Raw genomic sequence first — 15,154 nt, 5'->3', positions numbered from 1 at the left:
TCCTGTTTGGGTCACGTGTGAGGGGAGAAGATGGCGGGCTCGGAGATGTGTGTCAGGTACAATGGAAGCGCTTTAAGTCGGTTTTGTGCGAAAATGTGTCGACGTCTGGCTCTTTCTCAGATGACCGAGTTGACTAGAGGTCGCGACGTGTCACGCAGGCGACAGCGTGTCGCCTCGGTGGCCATAGAAGGCGTGAAGCGCGAGTTCTTGGCGCCTGGTGGTTGGAGGGAACGTGTTGCCACGAGCGCGAGATGCGCTAACCGGCTAAATAAACTCGGATCCTTCTGTCACCAGGCTCCCCGTCGTGTTGTATTATAATAAACCCACCGCCTTGTTTAGCGGAATAAGAGTTCGCCGAATAAGACCGAATGCGTGAAATGCTGTGTATCTCCACCGAACCCGCGAGTTCTACTCTGTTTCAGGAGCAGCCGAGAGTTGTGGACCATTCTGCTCGGGAGGTCTGCGCTGCGGGAGCCCGTAAGTAATAACTCGTCTTAGCTCCGTCTCTCCGTACACGCGGCTTAATTAGAAATTATTACAGTTATTACGTGAACTCGCGCCATTAAAGAAACAATCATGGAAAAGCGTATAAGAAACAACGTTTCTTGTCTTCATGTTTCTGACAATCTATGTAATATATATACACGCACAGTACAGGTCAAAGGTTTGGACACAACTTCTCATTTAATGTGTTTTATTTATTTATTTATTTTTCATGACCATTTACATTGGTAGATTCTCACTGAAGGCATCAAAACTATGAATGAACACATGTGGAGTTATGTACTTAACAAACAAAGGTGAAATAACTGAAAACATGTTTTGTATTCTAGTTTCACCCTTTGCTCTGATTACTGCTTTGCACACTCTTGGCATTCTCTCGATGAGCTTCAAGAGGTTGTCACCTGTCTTGAAGGAGTTCTCAGAGGTGTTTAGCACTTGTTGGCCCCTTTGCCTTCACTCTGCGGTCCAGCTCACCCCAAACCATCTAGAATGGGTTCAGGTCCGGTGACTGTGGAGGCCAGGTCTCCACTTTTTGTTAAGTACATAACTCCACATGTGTTCATAGTTTTGATGCCTTCAGTGAGAATCTACCAACGTAAATGGTCATGAAAATAAAGAAAGCACATTGAATGAGAAGGTGTGTCCAAACTTTTGGCCTGTACTGTAGATGAAACATTATTATATTATATACTATAATAGTATAATTGATATTATAAGATAATAAAAATGTTCCCTGGAATGGTTTTGAGGTTGAAAGTGCAGGGTTTTTTTTAGCAGCATGTTGAAGAATGTAATTTTTAATTGTGAACTCTTATTAATGCCTATATGTTACGGACCCGTAATTGGAAGATTGATGGTTTGCCACTGAGCAAAGCACCGTCCCCACACACTGCTCCCCGGGTGCCTGTCATGGCTGCCCACTGCTCACCAAGGGTGATGGTTAAATACAGGGGACATTTTTTGTTGTCACAGTGTGCTGTGATGCAGTGTTTCACAATGACAATCGCTTCACTTTTATGTTGTATTGTACTGATTTGCAATCATACGCACATTGTACAATTACTATGAATTGTCACACTGAAATCACACAATAATTAATCCAATAACTCATACACAGTCTGTGAGTTAGGCTGCATGTCTTTTGTTGTTTGAAGTGTTTGCTTTAAAGCACTGTGTGTGTCTTCTTTCAGGCTCAGATTGAAGCAGAGTTGGAACGTCACTGGGAGAGGCTGTTACAAGGGCTCAGTTACTATAAATCACCCAGGTGACCCAGTCTCTCTCACACACACACACACACACACACACACACACACACACACAGGTCACATTCCATTGATATATCAGTACAAATTTGCATGTTTGATGATGTTACATGCCTATAGCATCTTGAACAACTGTAAGTGAACCATCGGGCACTTTTGAGCTGTGAGTTAAGCTGGATTGGCCGTGTGTGTTTCAGCTCTGCGTCTGCAGATAAGCTGAAGGCTGATAAAGATGTGGCCGCACCACTGAAAGAGTTTGGGCTGAGAATCAGCAAATTACTGGTGAGGTTTCTTCTTTCTGATGACTGCTGGAATACCTCTTAGGCGTACGAAGTCTGCACTTCCACATGAGCAAAGCACTTCTTCCTATTCATGTCACTTTAACCTCCCTGCAACTTCATATTCAGGACTAAGATATTGACAGTGGTGCGTTGTAAATCGTCTGGCACGCCCGCCAGTGTGCATGAAATTACTTGGCTCCTTAATAATGCTTTGTAATGTTTGGCTGGAGTTTCTCATGATTGCGAGAAACATTCTTGCTTTCTGTCATGGTATGTACAGGTGTAAAATATGTATTGTGTTTCAGGCTCTGGATGAAAAGCAAAGTGTTCAGATACTGCAATGCTACCTTCAGGAAGATTACAGAGGAACTCGTGACACACTGAAGGTAAGACGTGTGCGTGCAACCTTGTGTTTAGTAAATCGTGCTGTGAACGTAATTGTTAACCATTCTTTGTGATCTGTGTGGTGGGTGTACAGACGGTTTTCCAGGATGAGAGACAGAGTCAGGCCTTGCTTCTAAAGGTGAGGTCATTGTATTTTGGTGTCATTTGTATTTTTTTTTTATTTTTTTTATTATTTTTTTTTTTTTACATGAATCATCTAAAACTGTGTGGCCTTTGTGTTTGCAGGTAGCTGATTATTACTATGATGAGCGGGTTTGTCTCCTACGTTGCGTTCTCCTGCTGCTGACTTACTTTCAGGATGAGCGGCATCCCTACAGGGTAAGCAAGTCTTTTACTGACATGATACCGTACTGATACAGTGCCGACTCTCCAGCAGCCAAAATCTATTCTTTTTGTATTATAGCGCTTATGTTGATGTGACATTTCTCTCCCTCATTTAGGCTGAATATGCTAACTGTGTTGGTAAACTGGAGAAGGATCTGGTGTCTCACTACCTGCAGCAATTTGAGGATCTTATCAGTGCAGAGGCTCCAACATGGGAAACCCATGGGAACATGATGGTGAGAAAAGAAATGTAGAAACAGTTAGTTTTTTGCATGCTTCAATATCTTTGCTCTTAGGCAAATATTCATGCTAGCATTTTAATTCTCAAATATGCACAGACGGACCGGCAGGTGTCCCGCTGGTTCGCTCAGTGTCTGCGAGAGCAGGCGTTGCTGTTGGAGGTGCTGTTCCTTTACTATGCCTACTTTGAGATGCCATGCCCCGAGCTGATCCGCTTCACGCGACTCTTCAAGGACCTGGGCTTCGGCCTACGCCAGACCAACCGCCACCTGGTGGACAAGAGCATGGATCCATTAGTGGACAGAATTGGGTGAGAATAGACAAACGACCATCTGTTGTAGATAAATAAGTGCTGACTGGATTGAAATGAGTGGCTTTTTTTATATCTAATCATGTGCTTATCAACTGTTAACCACTTCTAAACAGCATAAGTGCAGTTTCATACATTTGCACGTTTTGATGTTTATAGGGTTTTGTTTTTGTAGCATAGTGGTTTATTGACTCATTTTGTTGTTGCGTTCAGGTATTTCTGTTCTTTGATATTGGTGGAGGGGATGGATATTGACTTCCTGCATAAATGTGCCTTAGAAGACAGAACCAATGAACATCAGTTCTCCAGCTCCCCTGAAATCTGCAAGGTTTGTTAGCCTTTCACCCAAGATCTCAGGTTTCTAATGTGGTTGCTAAAAGAATTCAATTAGTTTTTCCAATAAGCTTTGCTGATTATTTACATTGATTGAACATCTGCAATACTTACCAATAAAACAAAGGCAAACATCCCTGCATACACATTAGACACATTTAGATAGATAGATCAAAGTCAAATTTTGGTATCTAAAAGCCTATACTGCCATCAGATGTTTTTGCTAATTTCCAGTAATGTGATGAGCATCTTTTGTTTTTTGTGTGATCTCACTTTCCACTCCCTGTTGTGTGTCAAAGGAGATGGATCAGATGCTGATGTCGTTTGGTGACATCAGTCACCACGGTCCTGTACTTCTTGGCTGGGTGCTTCTGAGACACACGCTCTCCCCTGATGAGAGCAGCAGTACAGTCACTCGTCTCGGGCACACAACCCTTCAGCTCAACGTCTTCCAGTACCTCACACAGAGTTTGCAGGCACTGGGATCCAGCGGCAACAATGTGAGACACAAACAGCTTCTGTTACACTTCTAATCCATATGTTTGGTTCATTTATTTAGTTTAATTTACTAATTATTGTAAGATGTCTTGTCATAAGTGAATTCCTTGTTGAAAATATATTAGCCTTAAAGTTGTATTCAGTGACACTTACATGTATTTGTGTGTGTGTGTGTGTGTGTGTGTGTGTGTGAGATTAGTGTACAGCCAGCACTGCACGGATGTGCATCTATGGTCTCCTTTCCTTCGTCATCACATCTTTTGAGGAACACACCCTGGGCAGCCAAGAGGTTAGACCATCCACAGTATACATCTAGAATTTAAATGTGGAGCTGCCACAGTTAGAACATATTAAAGAGTGAATAAGAGTGAATATTTTTATACAACAGAATGTTACCAATGAATCTGCTCTTGCCACTCTCTCTGTTCCCAAAGCACTTGATAAATGCTGTGTGTGAGGTTCTTGCTGCTCCAAGCTTGCCTGAGCTCTTCTGGGAATCAGTAAGTAGGCATCTGTATAGTTAAATTGTCTACTGTCAGCACACCCGTTCAGTTCATTACTTCTTTCCCCTTTTGCAGAAACCCAGTATGGGTCTGGGGATGATCGTACAAAGCACAGTTGACGTATTCCCTCACAAGACCCGGCCTCTTCTGCAGCTCCTGACTGCGCTGCTGTCAGACAAACCCACAGCCAAGAAGGTAGAACATTCTACTCAGGCAAGAACAATCCCCACTCACACATTTAAAGCAAACACTTGCTTTAATCAGTGATTTCTCTGTCTCTCACAGGTTTACATGTTTTTAGATAAGATGTGCTCTTTCACTGAGGTCTACAAACACAAGCCCAATGATGTGATTTCCCGTGACGATGAGACTCTCTGGAGGAGACAAGCTCCCAAACTCCTTTACCCCCTTGGTGTGTGTGTGTGTGTGTGTATGGTTATTGTATTAATTTACGTTTTCCCCCCAGTTGAGTTGTTTTCTGATGTTGTCCCTTTGTCTGTCTGCAGGCTCTGGGCAGACGAACCTGCGTATGCCTGTGGGTGTGTTGGGTCAGGTGTGTGTGAGCGATGAGGGATTTGTTGTTCGTTGGGAGTATAGCTTCTCCTGTTGGTCACTCTTCACTTGTGAACTTGAGATGCTGCTGCATGTCGTTTCCACTGCAGGTAAACATACACACTGGTGCTGAGGACTTTACAGGCATAATAAACTGGCATGTGCATATAACCCTGTCTGTGTGCTTCTGCGTGTAGATGTTCTGGTGCACTGTGAGCGGGTGAAACCCATCCTGGACCTGGTTCATAAGGTGGTCAGTACAGACTGGAGTGTGTCTGACTGCCTCCTGCCACTCACGTCACGTATATACATGCTTCTTCAGAGGTGTGTATAACACCTGCACAGGACACGGTTACCAACCACACCTTTTAATCCTGAATGAATGTATACAGTTGTGTGAAATTCACAGCTGTTTGTGTAAATTACAACATCGACATGGGCATAATATTTTATTTGTTTATGGATAAATTGTTGATTACTTGTTGGCCTTTCTATTTTTCAGATTGACATCAGTCATAAATCCACCCATGGATTTAATCACTTCCTGTGTGAACTGCCTCACAGTGCTCGCTGCAAGGCAACCTGGGAAGGTGGGTGTGAACAAATAGGCAAGGTGTGGGGCCTACAGATTTCTGTTGCTGCTAGGAATTCTTACCTTCTGTGTCTTTGTTTTTTGCAGGTTTGGTCCAGTCTACACCATACTGGCTTTCTGCCATTTACATCTTCACCTCTAACAAACATGGCAGAGTGCATCAGGTGACATATGTAATGTTTTGCCTCTCAGAACAATATCTAAAGACATTTTACAAACTAATAAGATTTAATCAACGCTGTCAAACTTTAAATATGTGTGTGTGTGGAAATTAAACAATACATTCCTTAGACTGGAGACATTTCTGACTACTGTTAACATTGAGTAAAACGAGCAACGTGACATTGATTTCACATTGTATTTAATTTCAGTGCGGATGGGATGAGAGCCGGTAACTATGGCAACCTGCTAGTTTTGATAGAGCAACCACGTGGAGATTACAGTGTAACTGTTGCATTCCTGCGGCTGGTGACCACTCTCGTCAAGGTCTGAGACACTCAAACATTTACTGAAATGGTTCATGGGCCTCATCTAAAATAGTTTGTGCTTGTAGGGCCAATTGGGCAGCACTCAGAGCAGAGGTCTGGTCCCTTGTGTCCTCCTGGTGCTAAAGGAGATGCTGCCAACCTACCACAAGTGGCGCTACAACACCTATGGAGTACGGGAGAGGATTGGTGAGAACATGCAGATGTACATGCAGCATCATTATACACAGGCACTCCTTTTTGTGCTGGTTCGCTGATCTTCTTTCTGCTAATCTGTCTCAGGCTGTCTGATCCTGGAGCTGGTCCATGCTATTCTTAATTTGAGTCCAGAGGGAGAGGTTCAGGTCAGGTATGTCTCACACACATGCACACTTTCTCTTTCTTGCATATGTTCCCATTCAGAGGTTTTGAAATAAGAAAATGTCTGTTTTCTATGAACGAGCAATGCAACATGTCTCACATTTGAGCTTTAAATCTCGGCAGTTTTTTAGTCAGGCTTGGGTCTGTTCTAACTCACACAGTAAATGAGTGGTCAGCACTGTTGCCAGATATTCATAGTATATGAAATAATATTGTATTTTAGAAGAGCACTCTGGCTTTTTGACAAATGTAGTTTGACCCAATGCAGGGCCTTAAATTTTATGAAATTGGCCTTAAGTCTTAAAAGTTTGCATTCTTAAACCTGAAGAAACCCTAACAGATACTCAACTAGTCTGTAGATGGCCAATTCTATTCTTTATTCATTGTAGCAGTTTTTGGTTCTACTTACATAATTTAACTTACAATAGATTGTTTTAAAAATGAGGGAATTTCTTAATGACCCTGAACTTTTCACTGCTACTGTACCTTCATACCAACCAAAAGCATCATATTATGTTTGAGTGGATATATAAACATGTTTTTAATGCATTTATGCTTTGTGTGTTTGTCAGTGCTCCAAGTTTGCAGGCTCTGTGCATCTATAGTCTGACAAACACAGAGGCTGGACAAGCTGTAATCAACATCATGACTGTTGGTGTGGATACTATTGACATGGTGCTGGCTGCACAGCCTAGCAGGTAAGAGAGTTCATGTAAGTGTGTGTGTGTGTGTGTGTGTGTGTGTGTGTCTGAACGTGCCTAATAAGTAAATGTTCTATTGTACCTTTTTCTTAAAAAAACTGTTGGTCCCTCTCCCTCCATGCCTGCCTGCCTGCCTGCCTGCAGCAGTGGGGGTAGTGAAGGTCCAGGTCAGGTCTTGATACAGACAGTGAAGCTGGCATTCTCAGTCACCAATAATGTGTTGCGACTGAAACCACCATCAGACTGCATGTCACCGCTGGAGCAGGCGCTTACGCAACATGGTACAGCCATTAGCGCACTCTAATGTACAGGACACTGCAGTAAAGATGCACACTCACACACAGTAACAATTCCTATTAAGTATGATGCAAAGATTAAAAAGCACATTTACACAGTTCACTTGTAGTGGTTACCTAGTGGGTAACACACATGACCAAGACCACATTCAAGAGACTTAACCCTGAGTGTCTCCAGGGAGACGTCCTCGTTTCTACTGATTGTAAGTCACTCTGGATAAGGGCGTCTGCTAAAACTGGTATACATGTAAATTTTTGTCTTCGGGAACACATTAATAAACACATTTTCAACCTACACACACACTTGACCTCAAATAATCAGTTTTACAATAATGGTCAGATTCTTATGCATGTGTGACTGTGAAACCTTGTGTATTCCATCAGGTGGTCATGGTAACAACCTGATTGCAGTTCTTGCGAAGTACATTTACCACAAACACGACCCTGCCCTTCCTCGCCTGGCCATACAGCTTCTAAAAAGACTGGCATCGGTAACACACATGCATTCAGACACACAAAGAGGCTAATTCAAATACAAAACACAATAGTTCGCCCATATTCGAACTCACTGCACTTATCATTTGTGTGTGTAGGTTGCACCCATGTCTGTGTATGCATGTCTGGGTAGTGATGCAGCGGCCATTCGAGATGCCTTCCTCACTCGGCTGCAGAGCCGTACAGAGGATATGCGCATTAAGGTCATGATCCTGGAATTTCTCACTGTCGCTGTGGAAACACAACCTGGCCTCATTGAGCTGTTTCTCAACCTGGAGGTGAAAGACACTGGTGATGGATCTAAGGTCAGATTTTCTCTGTTGTTCCATTTGTTTTGCTTTGAGGTTTAATGATTATAGATTCTAAATTGAAGTGGAAAAATCTGAAAAACCATATTTTTCCATTTTTGTTGTGTGTATTTGCACAGGAATTTTCTCTGGGTGAGTGGAGCTGCCTGGCTGTGGTGTTGGAGCTGTTGGACTGTAGACAGCAGGGACAGTACTGGTGTCCCCCACTGCTGCAGCGCTCTGCTCTTGCCTTCCTGCACGCACTGTGGACTGACCGGCGTGACAGCGCCCTGTCTGTGCTGAGGACCAGGTTGGAGACTCACACACAGTTTAAAGTATGCACACACGTACACATAATCATACACAGACTTATGCACTTTGGTGTGTGTGTTTGCAGAGAGAAGTTTTGGGAAAATCTGACCACTCCCCTCTTTGGCACTCTTCCTTCTACTTCTGACACAACAGAGGTTTGTGTGTGTGTGTGTGTGTGTGTGTGTGTGTGTGTGTGTGTGTGTATCTACTAGAAATTAGGAGGGGGATTTACCCCCATCCCCCCCTCCCAATATTTACCTGTGATTGCAATGATGAGTTTGATTTTAGGTTTAAGGAATGTCACTAATAGCCATTAATTAGATTTTTTTTGTGAAGTTTTGAAAATTGCATTTTCATCTGTAGAGTGTGTTTGTGATGCCAACACTGTGATTGATCCTTGGCTCAGACTGCCAGGGTTGCCAGTGGCTGCTTACTGTTTTCACTACCTGGAGTACAATGTTATTTTTCTTTCTTGGAAAATGTTAGAAAGGGGGACATTTGTACTTGTTCTGAATGCATTTGTTCACTGTGCAGCCCTGTGTTTTGGAATCATGTGCCTTTGTGATGAAGATTATTGGCCTTGAGGTCTACTATGTTCAGAGGTACTCACACACACCACACCATGTGCAACATTTTATAGGGATACCATGTTTGACCACAAATGTCTCATTAAAATGTGTGCAGCAGCTCCCTGGAGCAGTCTCTGAAGTCTGCACTGCAGCGCCTGTCTTCAGGACGACGTTATGAGTATTGGTCTGAGTGTGTGTGCTCCTTGGTGTGTGGTGTATGCGAGGATGATGGTCTGCGTTCGCTCAGCGAGATTCAGATGCTCATCTCAGCCTGGAGAACCCTGCTTATCCTCTCAACAAGCCATGTATGCAAACTAAACTTACACACACCTAGACCTAGTGTTTTAAATCACTTATTAGTTGTAAGGTTTTTATGTAATGGTGCAAATATCTGAATATGGTGAAAAGGGTCATTTGCATCTAAAATTCTATTTAGACCCACTCTTCAGCCCACACTAAGTATTAACAGTATAAATGAACATACTTTTCACTGGTTGGACAGTTCTATGTTGTGGATACAGTATTTATAAGGTTGTCTTTTTAATAAATAGAAAAAAGGCTAAAACCACCTTTCCCATTTACCCTCTCCATTTATATTCACACCATGATTGTTTTCTTCTCCGTCTTCATGTGTAGTCTGCAGTGATGCAGTTGACGGAGGATTCTGTGCGGCGCAGACTCTTCACAGACGTGCTGGAGTCAACTAAAGCTGCAGTAAGTACTCATGCATGTGATATGAAACTGTGCTTGATTTAAATATGTTTAATTAATATTGTATTATATCACCTTCTAAAATGTTCTTTCCCTTTCAGCTGTTGGTCCCTCAGTCTTTGCCATGCCTCAATTTGGGCTCCATGATGACCACTCTACTGCTCATCCTGCTCAAGCAGTGGAAGAGGTGTGTGGTTCTTGTGTGTGACTAGTGATTGTAGGAACAAAACCAAACAGTCAGTGAAAAATCTTCTCAAAGCATTTTCTGTATTTTGACCGTTGGCATGTAATAATATATGGGTTTTCCCCCCACATGTCGTCTGTCAGTGAGCTGGTCTCTTCCCCTCCTCTTCTGCCGTCTCTGTCGCTGATGCTGGAGTCGGTGCAGCAGGCCGGCCGCAGGACAATGGAGAGAACCAAAGCAAAGCTCTTCTCTTGCCTGCTGGCTGCACTGCACATACAGGGTCTCAACGGTGGGTCTCTCACAAGCAGCATATTGCCAGAATCATTGAAAACCCCACGACTGTAGCTATTGGTGTATGAGGCAGCTTTCTGCCGATCCTGGTAGCTTTCTAAAGAACCTGGTCGGTCTGACCTCCCAACTAACTGGTGTAATATGGCTGACTCTGTTTACATGTGTAGGTGGGGACATTTCCCAGCTACCCCAGCTCCTGCTCTCTGTGTGTGAGACTATCCAGGATGAGGCTTTGGCCCTCATTGAAAGCACACGCCACATGAACCAAAGAGGGGAGGTGCCCGATGATTCCATGGAGACAGACACACCCCGCAACATCCAGACAGACCAAAGAGATGGGGTGGGTATATCAAACTTATTAAGATGCTCACAATATCACTACTCATCATACATGAAAATGCATGCAGGCCTCAATCTGAAGCTGGTTTGATTTCCTCTCTTAAACTCGCCCCCAGGTGTGTGTGCTGGCGCTGCACCTTTGTAAGGAGTTGTGTTTGGTGGATGAGGATGGGGAGCAGTGGCTGCTTGTGGTGCGGAAGCTTCCGGTGCTTCCTTCAATTCTGAGTGCCTTAGAACAAAGTCTGCGATTCAGACAGAACCTGTATTTCACTGAGGCAACACTGCACCTCCTGTTAACTCTGGCCAGAACACCTCAGGTACACACACACACACACACACACACACACAGAGCAGGATAAATTCTCATTCTGTTTTATTAAAATACAAAAATGTCTGTACCAGGGGGCGGCAGCAGTAGCAGGAGCTGGAGTTCTGCAGAGCATCTGCTTGCCTCTGTTGAGTGTATATGAAGGACCAGCCAACGGAACATCACAGGTACATATGGCCGCCCACTTAAATGACTCTGTGATCATTGTTAAACAGCAACATGGCATTTTATAGCTTTATAATTAAATACATTTAAAAGGTCCAAAAATAATGTTTGCCCAGATGATGGCCAATTATTATTTATTTCATTATTTATTTGGTCAGTAAGATTCCAACTGAAGCGGCACAATAAGTATGATGTTTCTTCAATGCTAAACTAATTGCTGAATTGGTTTATATCAACTCTGAAATAATTTAATATGACTTAGGAAGGGCTCAGCAATCAAAAAAAGCATGAGCAGGAGGTTTAGGTCCAAAGCAGTGGTTTAAATGTAATTTTTCCGGCACTTTTATATTCTGTTTATATACTTCCTATTGGTTCCGTGTACTGTAAATGCTGGAGCCTTGTTGTCTCTTCTCTGTATATCTGTACAGCACAGATGACACAGGCTCTTAGACCTTTTCTTTTCCACCTCCCTCCCTCCCCCTCAGGCTTTCTCTCGACGTGCACAGGACGCCCCCTGCTGGCCGGGTGTGTATCGATTGTGTATGTGTCTGATGGAGAGTCTGCTGAAGACGCTGCGCTACAGTTTCATCAACGAGGCGCTCGACTTCATTGGTGTTCACCAGGAGCGCATCCTTCATGTGAGGATGGGTTGGGGCTTAAATTGGCATAGGTCTAATCATTCCATGGTCTCATATATTTCTTTCCGCTCCTGTGTTCTGAGTCTGTAAGTACTGGATTGGATCTGCTGTGTGTTCCAGTGTCTGAATGCGGTGCGGACGGTTCAGTCTCTGGCATGTCTGGATGAAGCGGATCACACTGTGGGTTTCCTGCTGCAGCTGTCAGCTTTCAGCAAAGAGTGGCAGTTTCACCTTCCTCAGCTGTTAAGGGACATACAGGTACACATGCACACTCATTTCACTGATCTCTGCTCCCAGAGGACATTGGGGGTGATTGACAGAATGCTTCCCGATTGACTGCTCTCTTCATTTCCACAGGTCAACCTATGTTTCCTTTGTCAAGCGTGTACATACCTGTTACACAGCAAGAAGATGCTGCAGCACTACCTCCAGGTACGAGCGTATATCTACACAAACACACATCTTGTGGTTTTATTCCTGTTTGTCTTCATGCTGGGAAGGTTTTTGATTATCTTCAGGCTAAGAATGGCGAGGCACTCACTCCAGGGCCTGCCCCACAACTACACCAGCGTGCAGCTCAATCTGCCTCCAAAACCCCTTCACTGGCTGTTGATCGGGAGGAGGTGGAATCAAAGGCAGTACAAACTGTGCAGTGTAGTTTACTGAAGATCCTCAGCAAAACTCTGAACGCACTGCAGCACTTCACACCGGACTGTTGTCAAATACTTTTGGACCAGGTGAGTGTGTACACCCCACACACACACACACACACACACACACACCCACAGGGCCAGTTGTGGCCTAGCGGGTAAGAAAACGGACCCGTAATCGGAAGGTCGCCCGGTCTAATCCCGAACTGGCAAAGCACCGTCCCCACACACTGCTCCCCGGGCGCCTGTCATGGCTGCCCACTGCTCACCAAGGGTGATGATTAAAAGCAGAGGACACATTTTGTTGTGTCACCGTGTGCTGTGCTGCAGTGTTTCACAATCACTTCACTTTCACTTAAAATGAAATATTCAATGTGTGCTTTGTGCTTCCTGTGTGTAGTGTATGGACCTGGCGGAATACAAGAACCTGTTTGTATTGAGTTTCTCTCCGGCGCTGGACTCTGACTCCGCCCCCTCATTTGGAACTCTGCTGGCTTCAATCAACGTGGCTCTGAGCATGTTGGGAGAGGTACACATCATTTGCTGCTAACTACTACATAATCTCTAATGGCATTAAGTCAGGGTGTGATCTGGACTTGGGGGGCCAGGAATTGAAATGGGTGAGCAGAACAAGCGTCCTTCCATTAAAAATCAGTTTAAATCCTGAGAGCAGTGCTCTTCAGACAGGATTAGTATTAGACCAGAAGCCATTGAGTTATAACACTTCATTCTATAGTTATATTATTGCCTATTCATCTATTTAGTTTTCTTTTTGTATGTAAATTTGGTTTAGTAAAAAAAAAAAAAATAATAATAATAATAATGGACCTATTTTTTTTAGTATTATGGGGAAACATTCTTACATATTCTTATATATCCACTGTACTTAACAGACTAATACATTAATACCCTGTTAGGGTTCTCATGCCACCTGCCTTTTAATATTCAATCTGCAGGTTGAGAAGAAAAAGGAAGTGGCGTCTGTCATCTCATCTGAGGAAACCCAGTCACTCAAGTAAGAAATGGGCGGAGGAGCTGAGAAATGTAGTCTGCCGTGGTTTACTTTCTTCTTTTGAAATGCTATATTTTTGTCCCTTTCAGGTCTCTACTGATGTTTACGATGGAGAACTGCGTGTGTGTGCTGATCTCACAGGCGATGCGCTGTCTGAAGGACTCCACTGTTCTTCCCAGGGACAAACAGAGACTGAAGCAGGAGCTCAGCTCTGAGCTGGTGAGTTCCCATAAATCACCATAACAACCAGTATTGACGACCAGACTGATCAAGCAGACACTAAAGCATCATGAATTTTTTTTTTTTTTCCCCTCCTCCAGAGTACACTCCTTTCCTCCCTCTTGCGGTTCTTCCGGAGGGGGTCTCCCTCGTCCCCAGCAAGCATCCTCCTCCCATCACCGCAAACCAAGCCACTGCCTCCGGGCTCTAAGGTTCTGCCTGAGGGCCAGGAGCCTCTTGTTCAGCTGGTCCAGGCCTTCCTGCGCCATGTCCAGCGTTAAAAACTCCATCCTCACCTCGGGAGTTAATGAACTGAATCTCTGAATCACTCATTGGGGAGCGATTCGGCTCTGAATGGGTGGAAACAGGCTGCCTTTCTTTTCTTCACAGAGAAGATTGTATGAGTGGATGAGCTGTTTGGAATGGCTGCTGTTGGGAGCCATTAGGACTGGTTTTGTGGTGGTGGTAGGTGTGTGTTTGTGTGTGTGTGTGTGTGTCAGACAAGAAATATTTTTCCATCATTCAATAAACATTTTAGATGTTGTGTGAGTGAATACACACATTGACCTTCACACTCCTCCAAGCTCTCAGTGTGACAGATACACACATTTACACATACTCTTCATCCTCCATATGCCTAGTTTTATAGGCTGTTTCATGACCAGTGCCTGAAAGGGAGTGTGTGTGTGGTCCGTTGTAGAAAAGCCATCTTTTTTTTTTTTCTATCCGCATCTACGCTTGTTTCTAATTCTTTCCATAGTAAAAATGGCTTTAGCGTTAATAAGAAATTGAGAAATTTTAATATTTCTACAAAAGAATAAAATAACGTTGCATTTTGTTTATATGACAATAAAGGATTTTTTAAAGAATGCACCCAGTCTTGGAGTAATATTTCCAATACAGCCAATTATTATTTTTTTTTTTCTGAATTACTCATACATCTGTTTAATCAGATTCAGATTTAAAAAGGAGGTAATAAAATGTCACTCACATCTTGTGGGCTGGTTTAATACACTGAAATACTAAATGTACCCCTTGAGCAAAAATAGGTTTGACCCATCATAACATGGACCCCACGAAGCCACTGAACAAGTGGGATCTGTGGGTTTTTGAACCTGTGAAATACCAACAGATTCTTTTTCTACATGAGTCTGCACATCCCAGATACTTGATCACACTGGGATCTGATGGATAGACATCTTGAACTCTAGAATGCTTTTTGATTGTATCATGGTGCATTATCCAGTTGAAAGAGGGACTAGTGTTACCATAAAGAGGTGCAAACCACCTCAAGTGGTAAGAGTAACA

General features: G+C 43.5%; 1 protein-coding gene across 3 annotated transcripts; it reads left to right on the top strand.

Moving 5' to 3' along the window:
- The first annotated feature begins 10 nt into the window (after nucleotides 1-10).
- nup188 (nucleoporin 188) lies at nucleotides 11-14,717 on the top strand. 3 transcript variants are annotated; one of them, XM_028974621.1, is made up of 44 exons: nucleotides 11-56; nucleotides 423-477; nucleotides 1,695-1,768; nucleotides 1,964-2,048; nucleotides 2,353-2,433; nucleotides 2,526-2,570; nucleotides 2,678-2,770; nucleotides 2,893-3,012; nucleotides 3,115-3,326; nucleotides 3,540-3,654; nucleotides 3,959-4,159; nucleotides 4,357-4,446; nucleotides 4,592-4,657; nucleotides 4,736-4,855; nucleotides 4,946-5,072; nucleotides 5,167-5,322; nucleotides 5,410-5,536; nucleotides 5,715-5,802; nucleotides 5,892-5,968; nucleotides 6,176-6,290; nucleotides 6,358-6,478; nucleotides 6,572-6,638; nucleotides 7,222-7,347; nucleotides 7,495-7,631; nucleotides 8,031-8,137; nucleotides 8,240-8,446; nucleotides 8,569-8,738; nucleotides 8,826-8,895; nucleotides 9,275-9,342; nucleotides 9,428-9,614; nucleotides 9,946-10,023; nucleotides 10,122-10,207; nucleotides 10,348-10,493; nucleotides 10,663-10,835; nucleotides 10,951-11,151; nucleotides 11,237-11,329; nucleotides 11,813-11,965; nucleotides 12,086-12,223; nucleotides 12,323-12,397; nucleotides 12,484-12,702; nucleotides 13,016-13,144; nucleotides 13,572-13,630; nucleotides 13,717-13,846; nucleotides 13,948-14,717. In XM_028974621.1, the coding sequence occupies exons 1-44, from the start codon at nucleotides 31-33 to the stop codon at nucleotides 14,125-14,127; spliced, it is 5,193 nt and encodes a 1,730-aa protein (XP_028830454.1). In that variant the 5' UTR covers nucleotides 11-30; the 3' UTR covers nucleotides 14,128-14,717. The 3 variants fall into 3 exon arrangements, with proteins under 3 accessions (XP_028830454.1, XP_028830452.1, XP_028830453.1); XM_028974619.1 differs by having other exon boundaries at nucleotides 9,425-9,614; XM_028974620.1 differs by having other exon boundaries at nucleotides 31-56; nucleotides 7,498-7,631; nucleotides 9,425-9,614; nucleotides 13,948-14,127.
- Nucleotides 14,718-15,154: the final 437 nt, after the last annotated feature.

The sequence above is a fragment of the Denticeps clupeoides genome, chromosome 3, assembly GCF_900700375.1.
Source record: "Denticeps clupeoides chromosome 3, fDenClu1.1, whole genome shotgun sequence".
NCBI classification, from domain to species: domain Eukaryota; kingdom Metazoa; phylum Chordata; class Actinopteri; order Clupeiformes; family Denticipitidae; genus Denticeps; species Denticeps clupeoides.
The sequence above is the reverse complement of the archived record's forward strand: the minus strand, read 5'-3'. Positions and strand labels throughout refer to the sequence as shown.